A 17,593-nucleotide genomic window follows, 5' to 3' on the forward strand; every position below is an offset into this window, starting at 1 on the left:
TGTTTAAGTGCAAGAAGCATGTCTTTTATCCAGTTCTTATCTCAAAAGACATAACTTTTGAGAGAATGACTAAGCACAAGCCAGATATATGTTTATTGATTATTGATAAAGAAATGCATCTACAATGTATGAAGCAATCAGGTTATAAAAAAGCATGTATTCTTTTTTTTTTTTAAGGAAAGAATGCACATGTGTATGTACATATATACACACACAGAAAAGACAGAGAGGACTTAAACTTATGTTAAGGCATCTTGGATTAGGCTTCTCAATTTGAGGTGACTTTAACATATTAATAACTCTCAGAGGCACCTGAACCCTTAGCAATAGTATGTATAATGGTTGGGGATGGGAGAAAAGGAAAACAAAATCTTTTTTTTTTTTGGCATGGAAAACAGTGAACTATCCATCCTCAAAAGCATATGAGATTTTGTACAGAACATCTCTAAGTGAAACAGAATGTGGAAATGTCTGAATGTGGCTAGAAATGAAGTCCCATTTATGTGTGGAGTGTTGTGTCATGAGCTCTAAATGCTCACTCAAGATGTCACCCATGGGGTCACAGCTTGGGTACACTTGCTGGACCCAAGCTATGCATATACTAAAGTAGGCTCAAAACTCAGTTTCAGTGCTGTCACTGTCATAAATTGTTACCGAAGTTAGTTCATCAAGTGCCTTTCTGGAGTACAGATGGTTGCCCTGTAGACACTAGGAATGACTAATCCAAAATTTACTCATTCGTGTTAGATACCAGGAAGGCTAGCAGGTGATGTCATTTTCTAAAGCGCATTTTATATCATCTAATGTACTTCACTATAGACGTGTAACATTTCTAAAAGTAAACGGAAGCTTGTGCCTATGTCCTATGGGTCCTTCATGTTTAAAGGTACTCAACTTGGCTGTGGCTAAAGGTATCTTGGATTTGACAATTCATAAGGAATTATGAGGACTCTTTCAAAAATTATAGAAACTCTGTAGAACTCTAAAACCGCAGAGTTCTGGTTCTTAAACCAAAGGAACAGTTGTTCCACATTTGTTGCATTGAAATTGAGATATTAGAATGGCTTTCTCACGTTCCCCGTTTAGTTTGCCATATCATGGTGTATATGTCAACATTTTTTAAGTTTAAGATTTTTTTGGATTACCATGTAGCCCTCACTGTTAGGTATTTCCTCCTTTCCTCTCTTGGTTCTTCACGTTATTAATCAAATCTAAGTCTAAGTGTGCATAACTTGTGGTATTTGGTTAAAATATTCTTGCTAAACGCTGACATTTTTGCCGATGAGCATAGTGGAGACCTCCCCCCCCCCCCCCCCCCCCCCGTTTTTGTCTTTAGGTTTCATTTTAAAGTCCCATCTTTCATGTTTTGGTAAGCGAAGACTTTAAGTGGAAATGTAATCTGAGTATGCTGTCTAATAAATGGACTCAGCATAGGCCTTTTGAAGCCAACTCTCCCATCTGTAGTGTATGTATTAAAGTACAGTGGTATTTAAAGAGGCAGCTCATGCAGTTGGAGGGCAGCTTTGCTGGGAGCAGGGAACAGCCAGGTGAAACCAATTTAGCACAGTCCAGGCCTTCGGGATTGACTGTCTTGAACCCACTGTCCCTTCAAGGTGCTGACCAAAGTCAGCGATGTGGCCAGCGTGCTCCGTTCGTCTGTCAGCAGCATGGAATGATGCCAAATGGAGTGTTGAGCTTTAAGATTTCTTTGGAGTAGCAGGTCTGGGTACTGTGGAATACTCTTGAAGGCGGTTTCTTGTTGTGCGTAGTAACAGATCCTTCAATTTGTAGTGTTGTAGAAAACCCTGGAAGTAGTCCTGTGGACCCCCGGCCATCAGGCCACAGCCGCCTCCATTGCTGAGCTGTGGGACCTGAGTCTAGCCACCCAGACCCTCTGCAATACTTTGAGTCTCAATGTCCTCATCTGTAAAATGCAAACAATGGCACCTGCTAAGTTGGTTTTTAGACATGAGAAATGTATAAGAACTATAAAGCACTGTTAAAATCTTTAGGTTCCTAATGGTTATTAAATTTTGTTACCTATATTCTTAGGATTTAAAAAGTGACGTAAGGGCGCTGTCTATTATCCACTGTTTTTGCAACTGATGACATCAATTGCACAGGATACCCTATGGAAAAGATTACAGATGACCATTTTAGTAATAATTTTAAGGCAAAAACAATGACTCATAAAATCATGTGTTACATACTCGTATCTTGTCTTGATTCACTTGGCTCTGGATACACTGGCCTTTGAAACAAGGGGTCTTCTAACTTGCCCCCCTTCTCTGCACCCCCTTTACCCTTTTCTCACACTCCTCATCTGGGGAACTTAGACCTCAGTTTTACCTTTACTTTCTTAGATAAGCCCCCTGTCACCTAGCCTCAGTTAGGGCCCCCTGTTTTTTGTCATTTGCTCTATGTATTCCTTCTTTGTGACAGTTTCCATAGCTGCAAGTTAGTCATTATTTAACTGTCTGCCCTCTACCTTGAGGACACATTGTCACTTACGTATATTCTAGTCAAATATGCATAACCTGTGTCTAATCACAAGGAAACATTATTGTAAATATTTTTAAAGTCTGCCCTCCATAGTAGTTTGTAAGCTCAATGTGGTGGGGACCACAGTTGACTTATTCTTTGTTGTTATATCTCAAATAGGCCTGGAACGTGGGTGTGTAAATCATTGGTGTTCAGATGAATGAATGAATGGTGTGCATGACGACCCAGATATAAAGCCTTACCTGCTTGATAATAGTTCCTTTTGTAAGGTAGCTGGGTCATTCAGATGAATAAAACTTACATCTTCATTGTCATTGACCCTCCATTTTTCTGTGTTTCTCCTCTGAATGATTTAGTCTTGAAATTATAGTATTTCTAACTTGGTTGCGAAGACTGAAATTAAGTTCTGTCTTCCCTGTAGCTCCTACAGAAGAACGGTCAGCTGTCCACTGTCAACGGCTTAGCTGAGCAAGGAGAGCTTGGCCTCCAGGAGGAAGCTTTGAATGGCCAGGAGGAAGAAGTCGTTGTCATAGAAGGTACGCCGCCTTTCCAGACTCTGGGCAGAACCAGGTTGTTTGCCGGAGGGCAATCAACACCTGTGATGAATCCGAGGAGGAATGCTAAACCCTGGTCTGGGCAGAATACATACTGACTTACCACTCGGGGGTCGATGATGTTGACAACAAAAGCAGTTCATTGGTGACAAAAAGCGGTATTTGAGCATTTGGGTAGGACCTGTATTTAGGAAGTTATACCAATTCTTGGGTATAGGAAGTGAGTCATGTTTCTTTTCTCTTCGACATCCTGATCTTTTTTGTTTGTGTGTTTTTCTACTATTGCCTTGTCCCAGCTACTTGTCTGATGTCAAATGTGAATCCTTGTGGGAAACACTGGAGTCATTGGTTGCTGTAAGAGTCAGTATCTCTCACTCTAGAGAATAGTCTGCTATACATGCACACGTTTCTCTGGTAGTGTGCGTTTCAAGGTGCATACCACTCTTTGCCCAAACTATGATATGCTGCATGTTTTATAGTTCCTGAGCCCAGAGATCCTAGTGGGGTGGTTATCGGAAAAGGAGTCTTTCACTGCACCATCACGGGTTTGATTTTAGCCCACATGGGGTGGCGAGAATCACACTTTAGGGTCAGATCAAGCACCTTCACCAGTAGGTCTCATGTGAAAGGCTACATGTGGAAGAAACACCTTCCTCTGTTCGTGAGTTCTAGTCTCATCATTCTATTTATGCATAAATGAAGGAGTGATTTAACAACCACTATCGAAGATATATAAACTGGTGATTTGGCATAAAGTACACTGACGCTTATGTGTAATGTGAATAAGACAAGTGAATGGGAAAGTCCTGTGAAAAGAGACTGGCCGTTGCCTTAGTGAGATGAGATTCTTCCGTCCTGTGGATCCCCCTCTTGTTCAGTGCCCCCATGGCAGTGCTTTCAAACTGTAGGGGTGGCAAATTGCTCCCCTCTTCCCTTCTAGGTTCTTTGGCTGGTCAAACAAAATGACATGACACATTAACAAGAGAGAAACATTTAATTATGGACATACGGGGCCCCATAAAGATATGAGACACAAAAGGCAGCCAGGTAATTGAAGCTTATATAACATCCTGAGCTAAGGAAAGTGGAAGGGGGTCTGGAGATACAAAGGGGAGGAAGGCCATTCACAGGAAGGCAGAGGAGATGTTGGAAAACAAAGTTTGCCCTGTTACACAGGTAATCTCTTAGGTAAATAGGAATCTCTGGTAATAACTCTCTTGCGGGTATAGCCCCCTTTTTGATGCAAAATTAGGCAGTGGAGGGAGGAGGTAAAGAGCTTTTCCTGAATCTGCTGGGTTTTGACTGCCTTTAGCTCAAAAGAATCCTCCTGCCACAGTGGCAGATTTGGGGAGACTTGCTTTGAACCCCTTTCGATACTGATCTTTACATAGCAGCACAGGCACAATATAAAATTAGAAATACATAGTCTCACAGAAGGAGGGTTTGCATGACCTAGTGTGAGAATTTCAAATAATTTCCACCAAAATAATTGGAATGGCCCCAACTCAAATGCCAAAGTCCCACACTTTGTCCTTCCCATGGTAACTTTTGATTCAAATCAAGCCACAGCAGTTTTAGAGTCTTCCATGGCCAAGCCACTGTACATAAGATAAAAATAAGGTCAAGACAGGGCAACATGGTGGTTTTCTAATGAATTTTGCAAGAAATGAGAGCTTCTCAGAGTTCAGATAAAGTAATTATTTGAGGTCAGAAAGATGGGGTAAGATCTGGGGGCTGAGGTTTAGATTTGTGGAGACAAGGGATGCTGTCAAAGTCAGGAGAATAATAACAGCCAACATTTCACTTTTATTACGAGTCCTGGAACTATGCCTTTTGTGCATGTGTCCTTAAAAAAGTGACAGCAACCCTATGAGGTAGGTGATACTGTTCTCAAGATTCAAACCCAGCTCAGCATATTGCCCAGAGTGAGTTGTTAACCACTGCCATTACTGTGCTGGGCGTGTCCACAGGCTCATGAACTCTGAGCAAAGGGTAGAATGAAAACCCAGAAAGGAAGTCGGCTGGGTAATAGGGCTCTGAAAGCAGAGTGGAGTTTAGAAAGTATTTAGTAGGCAATGTGGGATCGCAGAAATATGCCAAGGGAGGGCGGGAGTCAGGCTTCTTATCTGAGGCTGTTGTGTAGAATTGATAAGAGAAGGGGCAGCACCAGATGCCCACATTTCCATATAATCCTTTCTATCTGTGGCATGTTTACTGGAGGTCTGCTGGCTGTCTCCCTTTAGTCCAGATGTGATTTCTTTCACATTTCAGCCATATGGGTCAACACTGATTCTATCCCCACCCTGTGATTATTCCATTGTTTTCTGGAGCTGCCCAGGCTCTGACCATGGCTTTGGGGGTCTGAGCAAATACAAATGCCTCTTGCAGGAAGAGTGGTAATTCATATACCTTGTTCTTCAAAAGATCCTGCAAAGGCCTTGTCTAGGAAAGGACCCCCATGTGGCCCAGGGCTGCAGAGGCCACCACTGGAGGCCTTTCCTTGGGATGAACTTTTACTGTTTTAGGCAAAACTGTTATTCCTTTCGCTTATTAGGGTCTCTGATTATTAAACTATTTTTTTGTGCTTTTCTCTTGACATCAGTAATAGCTTATGGTTAGAGTTTATGGTTATTTCCAGCAATCTATTCTGCATGGAAAGTTACTGTAATGCAAATAAAGGCATCTTTGGGTATGTAACACTTAATTGTAGGATTTGGGGGACCTTGGTTTCTACTGCCATCCACTTCAGGAAGAACAATCTAACCCATCTTGGTCCCTGGGAGGACTGGTCAACAGTGGGATTTGTCCTGCCGTAGGTGGATAAAGTGATGGGAGAAAACTACAAATAAGGGGAATTCTTGCTGGAGCATTTTTAATTTGAGGTGACAGACAATATTTAGACAAAGCCAGAAGTGAAAATATTTCTCCACCTGTCTTGCCTGCTGTCTTTCTGAAACCAGAAATACTGGTAATTCAGAACCAATCCTCTTCCTCTAATGAAAATGGAATTGTGTTTCCTTGTAAACTTTCTTTAAATAATAGAAAAAGGTAACTGCCTACTACATGCTTTCTAAACTGTGCAGCAGGGTCAGATTATATATATATACACACACACATATATGTACATATATGGGGGCTTGAAGGTTATTTAATTTTGGGGGCCATCATTTACAGAGTACACAGTTAGGCATGAAAATAAATATTAATTGAAATGAAAAAAAAAAGGAAAAAAAGAATTCACAACAAATTACCTTAGCAGCCTTGGAGATTTAGTCCCTTTCTTTTAAATTCTTTTCAGGTGATTTATCATTTATTAAAACAGCATATATAGAAATGTAGTGTCTTCCCAACTAGAAAGTTCTGTCATACCTTGCCACTCCCTGTATTCACAGGGGCTGCACAAGTGCCATTAGTTTTGTGGAAAATCTGCTTCTGCTGAAAAGATTTTTAAAAAAAGAAAGAGAAAAAGACCCCTCTTAATCCAAATTGTCATTTATTCTCGTCTGTGACCAAGAGTTAAATTCCTGAAGAAAAAAGATTTTAAAAATGTTATATATTGATCTGGGTTCGATTTTAGATTTAAAATGTTTGCAAATTAGAACTTTTAGATTTTTTTTTTTAACTCAATCTTAGTATCTGTTAGATTATTTTTCCCAAACATGGGAAAATTTGAGATTATGAAATAAAAGAGTTTAAAGACCCTTCTTTATTCTGGTAGCAGCATATTTGGTTGCTAAGTAAAGTACCTAGAAAACTCACTGGTATATACAAGTAATCAAGTGATTGTCTCAGATTTTAATACATTTGAATTTATCATTTACAAGGCAGCTATTTCTATGCTTTTTTTTTTTCTTGATTTTGCCTTTCTGCAGAGTACACAGCCAACATTGTAAAGCATGCAAACGCCATGTTTTCTCTCCATCTTTCACAGGTCACATGTGTTTGTATGAGTAAATAAACAATGGCGATCCTCCCCTTGGTTCTGAAATTTTTCTTCACATATACTTTGTACTATCTGCATACCCAGAGTGAGGGCATTTATACCAGCTGTTGGATGCCTGCCCCTAGCTGTGCCACCTGGGCCAACTGCTTTGTTATGCTAATGAGAGAATGGCAACAAGGTTGCCCAGGTAACGTGCCCTTGGACCATTACCGTCATACCTGCTCTGATCCCAAGGCCATCCTGGAAAATACCTCCTCACTCCCAAGAAAAATAAAAACAAAAAAATACCCAAAATATTGTTGCTTAAAGCACAAGTTTCCTCGAGGGTGTATATCTTCCATTTCACAGGATTCCACTTTTCTATAGCTGGATATTTCCCCCAGATACAGCAAGAAACGGAGGATCCATTTTTCAGTTTCCTAGAAGCTTAACTTGCAATACTATGGAGAATTTCATTTTTCAAATGGTGCTTAATCTCACTGTCTTTGCCTTGATTAAATTTGCTGTTTGAACCTGCTGGCTCCTGGGGGGCAGGGCCTTTGGGACATGGAAAGGCCACCAGGTTACTGCCAAGCGATCAGTCCTCCCTGCACACCTCGTTCCCCTACAGAAAATCCATCCGGGGGTCACAGGTACTTTGTCTTTGCTTTTTGATCCTGTAAGAACTGGATAGTGAGTGCCTTAAGCACTATTCCAGGTCTTTGTTCAAAGACGGCCCCCCCAAAACACTGATTTTTTTTGCGAGAGTTTGTTTTCCTCTACTGGAAAAAAATGCTATGATCCAATCCCTTTTCTATTTCATTTTGTGACATCATGGGCACCTCGTTAGTATTTTCATGAAGACATGCCTGTTGCCCACCTCACTACGTTCCATTCATCTATTATTTTTCTCCCCATCAGTTGTCAACAGCTGGCATTCCGTATGTCTGTCCCTTACCCCACCTCTGCTAAACCACGAGGGCAGAGGTTTCTTGAGACTGGGGGAGAGTGGGGTTGGGGGGCAGTTATGGTTCAGTCTTCCACCCCCAGCCTAGAATAGTGTCTGACACATAGTAAGTGCTCAACAAATATTTGAATAAATGAAGGCACAGTTTTACATTAGAGTTAACAATATTATATTTTTACTCATATGAGGGAAGAAGATCTGTTAGCTTTTCACTTTATATCAATTCATTTCTGCATAGTGAAACATGCAGCTTTGTAGATTCACCCAAGGCTCCCTTTCCTTTGTTGCATCAGCAGTAACAAAGCTCGATACTTTTCAATACACTATGCTGGGCTCTCACAGGTGTTCACTCTTGGTTGTCCAGGTGTTGCCTGGAAACATGAAATCAGACCGTGACCTGCTGGTGATTAAATAAGGACTTCTGGTCCTCGAATGTTATCAAATATGAGTACTCAATAGACAAAGAGGGAGTTTTGTTTCCCCCCCACTTTGGTATTTTGAATACAGTTTTATTGCATGACATTTTCTCAGGCTGTATCCTGTTTTGGAATGTTTTGAAAGCTAGAGAGAACACTCACAAAATAGGCCTTGAACTTAGGCAAAAGCATGATAGGGTACAGTTTCTGAGAATTGGTTTTAATCCCGTTCCCTCACTCCACAGCAATACTTTTAGCATGCCTCTCTGATATTACTTGTCATTGACAAATTTCAGGTATAATACCCTACTGCTTTCATCTTTAAAGTAACACAGATTTTTTTTTTAAGTAATTAACAGCCAAGCTATAGAGAGAGGATTTTTTCCTCTGAACTATATCCAAATCTGACAGTGCAACGAACCTTTATTTTTCCTTTTAACTTAAAAAATGGGGGGAGAGGCGAGGGAAGAAGTTGTGAGACTTTTCCCTCCCTCCCCTTTATAGATCACTTCACTCCAGGGCACTAAGACACGGGTACAGCTGCTTTAATCACTATTTTTCTGCATGCCCTTGATTTGAATATATTCCTTTATCTCACTGAACGTCCATTTTCTTCTGTAACACGAGCATCCTCATCCATCTGTGAAATTCTATGACTGGGTACCATTAGTATTGCTAGTAATACAGGCATTAAAAACCAAATGATGGATTAGCCGTTGAAAACACCCAAGTGACCTTGGGCAGGTGCAAATCTACTTGGTAATTTCATTATGCCTTTTTAGAAAAACACTTATGCATTTTCTTTTTAGTCTGATCTTAAAAGCCACCTTCTAGATTTGAAGTTTTAATTTAATGAACAAAAAGTTCAAGAGGAGAAAATTTATTCAAGAATGTCTCCATATGTAATCATTTAGGTATGAAAGAAAGTTGAGGAGCTTCATAAACGTGTCTACAGGTAACATAGCTCACCCGCCCCCATATGGGAGAAGATGGGAATTATGTAATAGGGATTGGTTATGGCCCAGGATGGGTGAACGATGTTGGTAAATTCCATTCTGCTTATTTTAAAGACTGTTAGTCAATCTTAAATTACTGCAAAGACTTACCTATGAATGTCTATAATTTAGAGGCTACTCCAGTCCACTCATGAAGTCGGTTGAGGTTCTGGTCCACTTGAAGAGCACAGATGAGACAGCCTATGGGCTTGTTCAAACAACATGCCAAGATTCAGACAGACCCTCTCCCTTGAGGGGAATGATGTGGTCCATGATGAATGGTTCCCTAATTGTAACTCAGCCAATAATGGAAACATTAAATTATTTTAACAGTGTTATTTATTTAATGAAACTCCTTTAGTCATGTTCTCAAAGACTGACTCATCCCTAAAACAGCTCCAGTGTCACCTAATGATAGCAACCCCTAGCTGGTTCTCCATAGGTATGTTCTAGAGTATAACGTCCCTATGTTATATGAAAACATGCCTGGATAACTTCCAGAAGATATACACTCTGGGCTTAAGTTCTACAACCTTTTAGCCTATCAATAGAGTCTTATTCCTAAGTACCGTACTTCGAATTTTCTCAAACTGCTTTTGTGGTTTACAGTCTGTAAAGTGCCAATGTCAAGTAGTCATCTCTGACCTCCGGGAGTAACAATGCGTGCGTTAGTTATTTCGGTAAAAAGCGGTATGTGCTAGATTTAATTTATTGCATGAAGTCATTGCTTTAATGCATTTTACCATGAATATGCAGTATTTAGACTGACACCAAGCACATAGGTGGTTATCTTGATGTATCAGTTTGCTAGAGCTGCCATGATAAAATATCCCAGAATGGCTGGCATAAACAACAGAAATTTATTTTCTCACAATCTAGGTGCTGGGAAGTCCAAGATCAAGGTGTCCTCAGATTTAGTTTCTATAGACTTGTCTCCTTGGGTTGTCTCCTCCCTGTGTCCCCACATGGTCTTTCCTCTTTGTATAAGCATCCCTGGAGTCTCTGTGTCACCTTTTATAAGGCAGGTCACCAGTCAAATTGGATTCTGGCCTCCCCTACTGGCCTTATTTTAACTTAATCCCCTCTTTCAAAGCTCTCTCTCCAAATACAGTTAGTTCTGGTGTGCTGGGGTTAGGGCATCAACATGCATGTGGAGGGGACACAGTTCAACCCATAGCACCTGCCTTCACGATTGATCAGCTGGAAAGTCACCTTGGGATCAAGAAGTCTTAGTGGAAGGGAACTTTGAGGTTGTCTAATCAGGCTCGTGTCCCCACACAGGAGGTTCCTCTACTTAAACACTGGAAGGTTGGGGGAGTGTCTCCATAAAAGGAAGCCAGTTACTCCACTGCAGGAAAAATACACCTTCCTCCCACTACCTCCCTCTGTTCCCAGAGCTGCCTTCTGAAACTGCCTAGAACAAACTCACCTCCCTTTTCCACACGGCAGCCCTCTAAGTATTTGAAAACATTTATCATGTCTTTCCTTTCATCTTTTCTTCTCTAGGCAAAACATCTCCAGAGAAAATAAGCTGTTTCGCATTAAAAGGAAAATGCCAGGGCATATATATATATATATATTTCAAATATGAATGTGCTTGATGGAAGCTTGCCAAGCATAACTGGGTTTCAATTTCGACATTCCTGCTTTTTCAGGATAGTTTATTTCTCAAACTCTCTAAACTGTGAGAACAACTTAGTTTGCGTTACACCAAGTGTTATGTACTGAGGAGGTAAGTACGTTGATGGAGAGAGAATATATAGAGGAGTTCCCCTTGTCGAGGATGTTGCTCAAAGAGCCAAAACCACGTAGAATGAAGGAAATATCAATATATGCTGATATGGATTTGTGATGTTGGAAATAGCACTCACCCTTTTGGTACTTCACTCACCGTAATCATAAGCATGATACAGTAGCTAGAAATAAGAATTAGAGAATTCCCACTTTCCAAATAATTGTTGGTCATCAATAAAGTGGAAGATTTCATAGTCTCTAGCAGGATGGTCTCAGCAGAATCGGGGTGAGGGGCTCCTAACCAGCCTTCTGCAGAGCCCCCGAGGTTAATCTCACTCTGTGGCCTTAGTGTCTAAACGCAGGGAGTGAATTTCTTACAGAAATGCAGGGTTTTCCTCATGCTTGTCAAATCGTGGCCCTAACCCTTCCCCCAGGCGTGTCCAGTCACTGTTCCAACCTGTTAGGATTCTATCAGTGTCATCTTGCTCACTGGTGTGACTGGAATCTCATACTGTTCTGATGCTTATTCCCTCTGACCGCTCAGAGTCCTTTTGTCCTCAGTCTTCTGGGAGCCTATAAATGATGAATCTCCATGGGAACCCGTTTGTGACGTGCGGGGTTCTTATGACCTTTCAATCCACAAACGTATGCACTTCACTTCAGGGAAATCACTCATCTATTCCCCTCGTTTTTCTTTGTTCACTTTTCTGAATTACCATTATTCATATTTTAGACTTTCTGGAATTGTCCTAATTAAAGCTTGTTCCCCCCTCTATTTTTTATCTCTTTGTATTTGGCTCTATATTTTGGGGGGAAATGTCCTCAAGAGTAGATTGCATTTTGTTACTATATTTTTCATTTCTGTATTTTTCATTTCATTTTTTTTTTATCTAACCATTCATTTTTGAAGTATCCTATCTTTTCTTGGCTGCAATATCTTTTAGCTGTCTGAGGATTTCTTCAAAAGTTTTTTTCTTTGCATAGCTTCTTTAAAAGTTGGGGAGGTCGGCCCGTTGGCTCGGTGGTTAGAGCACAGTGCTCATAACACCAAGGTCGCTGGTTCAATTCCCACGTGGGCCCAGTGAGTGGCACCCTCTACAAGTGGATTGAAAACAGCTACTTGACCTGGAGCTGAGCTGTGCCCTCCACAGCTAGATTGAGGACAACAACTTGATGTGGAACTGATGGGTCGTGGAAAAACACACTGTTCCCCAATATTCCCCAATAAAAATTAAAAAAAAAAAAAGCTGGGGAAAAGAATAGATTTGAATATATTAACGTAAGAGACAATGAAACGGCTGTACCAATTAAATCTATGAATGGGAATTTAATTCCTTACCACTTAGAGATCACTAGGAACTCATCTGTAGTCAAACCATGTAACCTTTACTTAGTGACTGCATCAAGGGAGGATTTCCACAATGGCATCTCAGTAACAGGGTGGTGGGTGGGCAGCTTATTGTAGGATTAGGGTTTATACTTCTGGGAAAAGAAGGAACCAACTCTGGATTGGACACTGAAGAAGTGAGGGCACTTCTGGGTATCTTGGTCAATTCTATCCAGGAAGCAAGGAGATTAAATTGTCATTGGGAAAGAAGTTAGCAGGCAGGGGAGACGTTCAGTTATGTCTGTAGGTTTAGAGCTGTGCTCTGGCCACCTGTGGCTTGAAATGTGGCTAATCCTATTGGAGACGTGCTCTACTTGTAAAAATACATACTGGATTTGAAAACTTCATATAAAAAAAGAATGCAAAATTAATAATTTTTCACATTGGGTACATGCTGTCATAACATGATGGATATATTGGGTGAAATAAAATATATTTAAATTAACCACAAGTGTTTTTTATTCTTTTCAATGTGACTAGAAAATTTGAAGTCACATGTGGTTAGCTTAGGGGCTCACTTTATAATTCAGGTGGAGAGCTGTGGAATGTCAGTGGGTGTTGGGTATGTAGTCACCATTATTTCTTCCCCATCTGTCCCTGCAGCTTGTCCCTCCCTCTCACTCCTTTTGGTTAAGGCTTCAAGCAAATGAAAGATATTCTCTCTCTCTCTCTCTCTCTCTCTCTCTCTCTCTCGCTCTCTCTCTCTCGCTCTCTCTCTCTCTCTCTCTCTCTCTCTCTCTCCTGGAAAAGCAAGCAGACTCTCAGGTTGACTACCTCTAGCACAAGATGATGCTTCTCTTATTGGACTGCATTTCTGAAAAATTAGTGATACAGGGGCATGCTTGCTTATTACAGGAGTATTTTTCAAAGGCTTCTTTAAATGAGGCTTACCTATATTTAAGATAGTATTTTCCAACCTTCTTTTCATGATCACTCCCCTAAGGAGTCTTTTTAGACATTATTTTTCCTAATGCTTCCCTCCCCAAAATTTTAATAGCACAGATATACTCCTCTTAATAGCACAGATATACTCCTTTTAATAGCACAGATATATATATATATATATATGCTTTATACATAAGGAGTTAGTTTTTTTTTTTTTTTTAGCTTCCTTGCCATGAACCAATTTTCACCCACTGGGGGCAACATACCCACACTGAGAATGCATGATTTAAAATAAGCATAATAGCTAACTTTATTCTGCTTTTAGAATATACTCTGTAGTGCTAGGGTTAACCTTTATTTCACCTCAAAATAATGTTAGCATGGGTGTGTTTATTCTCCCATCAGCTGAAGCCCAGAGACTTAAATATTTTGCCCCTAGCCACACAGCTATCAGGCAAACCAGAACTAGAAGCCAGTTTTTCAGATTTTGGAACCCTCTCTTGACTGCACCAAAGATGGGTGTTCAGGGTCTTAAAATGAATAGAGCACTGCAACGCAAGGCACTCAGGAAAGAATTGATTCCTGTTCATATAGCTGAGCAAATCTGGTAGCGAAGCAAGTTTTTCTCATTTCATCATTTTTAAAAAGATCACACTTTAAATCTGCTTTAAGCTTGCTAATTTATATGTCCATGATTGGAGAGTTTAAGGTCATGATGTAAATCGCCTTTTTTTTTTTTAAATTTTATGAGTGTTTTTATTATTATAAATTTGAATTTTATAAATTTTTTTACAGAGAAAACATTTTACTTTTATTCATTGAAGGTGTTGGTTTTTTATATGTATAATTTTTTTAGTTTCAAGTGCACAAGACAAAGCAATACCGCCTTGGATTTTTGATAGAGAATCAGAGGTGTTGCTGTAAGGTTCAAGGTCAGATGGTGCTGGGACACCCGGACAACACAGGGCCAGGTGTCCATTGCACCTGCATTCTAAGCATGAAAGTAACAGAAGGTTGTTTAGAAGAAAGTGTAGAAATGTGAAAGTGTAGAAATGTGAAATGTAGAAAGAAAGTGCCCAGGATTCCACTATGGCTGGTTTTTGTTATTATTCTTTCTGGGCTCCTTTTTTTCCTCAGGCTCACCTATGTACACATATATATATAGTATATACATATAATGTATTTTTAAATATATATGTATATTTTAAAAAGCAAAATCAGTATTATATTGAATATATAGTTTATATCCTGCTTTTACCCTGAACAAAGAGGTGTGGGTTTATATTATATATCAATATAGGCATTTTCCTGGTCATTACTGCTTCAAACACGTTTTTGCCAAATACTCCACTGAAGAGTTAGATACACCATTTGCCTACTACTGGGACACTTAGGTTATTAAATGTTAAATGTTCCAAGAAGAAACATTTTCATATATAAATCTATACCTCTCGTTTGGTATATATTTCATAGAAATAGAATTGCCAATCAAAGAACATAAAAATATTAAGGGAGCAATAATACTTATTTTATGTCACTTTTGTTATTTTGATTGAGTTTTTAAATGTTTTCCCCTTGCTTTTTTTTTTGTCTTAAGTGATTTTTATATCCCCCTTTAGCTCTTCTATTGTATTACATCAGTCCCACGGGGGAACTAGTATTCAGATTATTTATCTTAAGGATTTTTGAGTTGAAACAACCACATCTATGTAAACATGTCCAATACGATGGGACAATAAAATTCAATTAGCTGGTATTTGTCTGCACTCATAGCATAGAGACAGACCTGAAAATACACTGTGCCCAGGAGAACCTGCCCGTCCCATATGTAACTTAGCAGTGTCATTTAGATTCTGTGTATATATTCATCTCCTCGTTCACAGTTGTCCAGTTTGGAGCAGTTTTTAACTAAACCGTAGATTATCTTGAAGCATTTTAAATGATTACCAGTGGTATAGATGCTTCCTTAGTTAGATTTCGCCTGCCCTTTTCCAGCCAGAAGAGAAGAGACCTCACTGGGTTTTGGTTTATTTTCCTCCAAGTGTAATGCCAGGTTGAAAAGAAAACAAAAGGAGAGGTGATGGGGAGGGCTGGACTTGGTGCAAGTCCGTTTCTCTAGTTTCTTGATTCTCACATTTGGGTGAAATACTCAAGCCTCCTTGGAGGAAGCTGCAGAACCTAGTATCAGTGCTAAATCTGGTGTATTGGTCCCTCTCCAGTCCCTTTCAGGAAAGAGAGTAAAGCACTTGTCTTTATTGCAGTTATTTGTCTACTAATCCTGGCCTCCTGTGTCACCAGACTGTTGACCACTACTTCCATCTTTTCATACTCTCCCCATTTGGCTTCTGATGTTACTTTCTCCTTGATTGCTTCTTATCTCTGTCCATTCTTGGGTCAGGGTTCCAGACCTTTCTTATTTCACATGTGTCATTCCAGTCAGGTGATCTCGTACATTTGCTGGCTTCTGCTGCCTTCCTTCCCTTTGTCCTGCAGGCATCTTTCCGTTCGTGCCCTGATGTAACTTTGGACTCCTTCTCGCCGTGGTCACCACGGTTTCCATCTATGTTATTTCTAGACCATCTTCCTCCTTATCACTACTGCCCAGTTATCTTTTCTATATCACAGTTCAAATTATGCCACTAACCCTGCTCCAAAACCTCCAGTGGTTCCCTGTAGCCTTCAGAGGTAATAAAAAAATATATTTTTTTAAAAAAAGACAACTTTAATGAGCTATAATTCACATACCATTCAATGACCCATTTAAAATATACAATTAAGTGGTTTTTAATATATTCATATAGTTTGATATAGTCACGGCACACCATCAGCACAATCAATTTTAGAATGCCTTCATCCTCTCCTAAAGAACCCCCATACCTGTTATTCACTTCTCTCTCTCTCCCCTCAGCTCCCCAGTTCTTAGTAACCACTAATCTATTCTACGTCTCTATAGATTCGCCTATTTTGGACATGTCATTTAAATAGAACTAAACAATATGTCAATCGTGTGCTACCTTGTGACTTGTGTCTTTCACTTAACAAAAATTTAAAAATATTAATCTGTGTTATAGCGTGTGTACCATGTATACGTACTTTATTCTTTTTATTACCAAATAATATTCCATTGTATGGGTATACCAAATTTATTTATCCATGCATAGTTGATGGACATTTGGGCCGCATCTACTTTTTGACTACGAATAATGCTGCTGTTAATATTTCTATACAAGTTTTTGTATGGACATGTATTTATTTTCTCTTGAGTGTATGTATATCTAGGAGTAGAATTGCTGGGTTATATGATAAATCTATGTTGAACATTTTGAGGAACCGCCAGACTGTTTTCCAAAGCAGCTGCACCATTTTACATTCCCACTGCCAACATATGAGGGCTCCAACTTGTCTATTCCTTGTTATTGTCCATCTTTTTTGTTACAGTCATCCTAGTGGGTGTGACGTAGTAGCTCATTGTGGTTTTGATTTTCATTTTCCTAATGGGTAACAATGAACATCTTTTCATGGGCTCATTGACCATTTGTGTATCTACTTTGGCAAAATGTCTTCTCAGACCATTTTCCTTTTTAAAAATTGGGTTACTGTATTTGTTACAGAGTGTTTAAGATGTCATCCAAAACCCTTCATCATGTGGCCTCAAATGTAGACAGAAGCCCCAAGTAGACTCTGAGCTTGTAGCTGTAAGGAACTCACTCCTGGTTCCCTAAGGTTCATGTTCTTCATGCCTTTGTTCATGCTGCTCCTGCTGTGTGGACTGCTTTCCTCTGTGCCCCAGGCAGGGCTGTCGCCCTGCTATTCCCATCCATTCAGACGCCAGCTCAGACATTATCAGAGGTGGGCTAAGCTGGAGCGTGCATACTTCTACCCATGAGTGTGTCTTACCACCCAAGACCGAGCTCCCTGAGGCCAAGGACAATATCCCACTATGTCCCTGGGTACTTAGCATGGAGCAAGAACTTGGTGAATATTTGTTGAATGAACCATGAAGTTTTGGAATATACCTTTTCTGTCATCTACCTATTGATGCTATTGGTAAACATTTCCCCAAAACGTTTGCTTTGGGAGATGATGTCATCCTCTAAGAATTCTGATTTAACACAAACAAGCAAATGAAAATTGCCTGCATTGTACACTTACCTTAGGTCTGATCTTTATTCCTGCTTTTATCCTGATTGATGACTTTTCTTTGTAAATGCAGACACACAGAGGCTTCCCC

At 39.9% G+C, this 17,593-nt stretch overlaps 1 protein-coding gene across 3 annotated transcripts in view; it reads left to right on the forward strand.

Annotated features, from left to right (window-relative positions):
• The window catches only part of AKAP12 (A-kinase anchoring protein 12), an 82,865-nt gene that overhangs the window by 43,095 nt on the left and 22,177 nt on the right, over window positions 1-17,593 (forward strand). For all 3 annotated transcript variants that reach the window (XM_074333707.1, XM_019735441.2, XM_019735442.2), the window contains one exon: window positions 2,924-3,038. In XM_074333707.1, the coding sequence (XP_074189808.1) occupies window positions 2,924-3,038 (115 nt within the window). The remainder of the gene's footprint in view (window positions 1-2,923; window positions 3,039-17,593) is intronic.

The sequence above is a fragment of the Rhinolophus sinicus genome, linkage group LG05 (assembly GCF_036562045.2).
Source record: "Rhinolophus sinicus isolate RSC01 linkage group LG05, ASM3656204v1, whole genome shotgun sequence".
In the NCBI taxonomy this organism is placed as follows: Eukaryota; Metazoa; Chordata; class Mammalia; order Chiroptera; family Rhinolophidae; genus Rhinolophus; species Rhinolophus sinicus.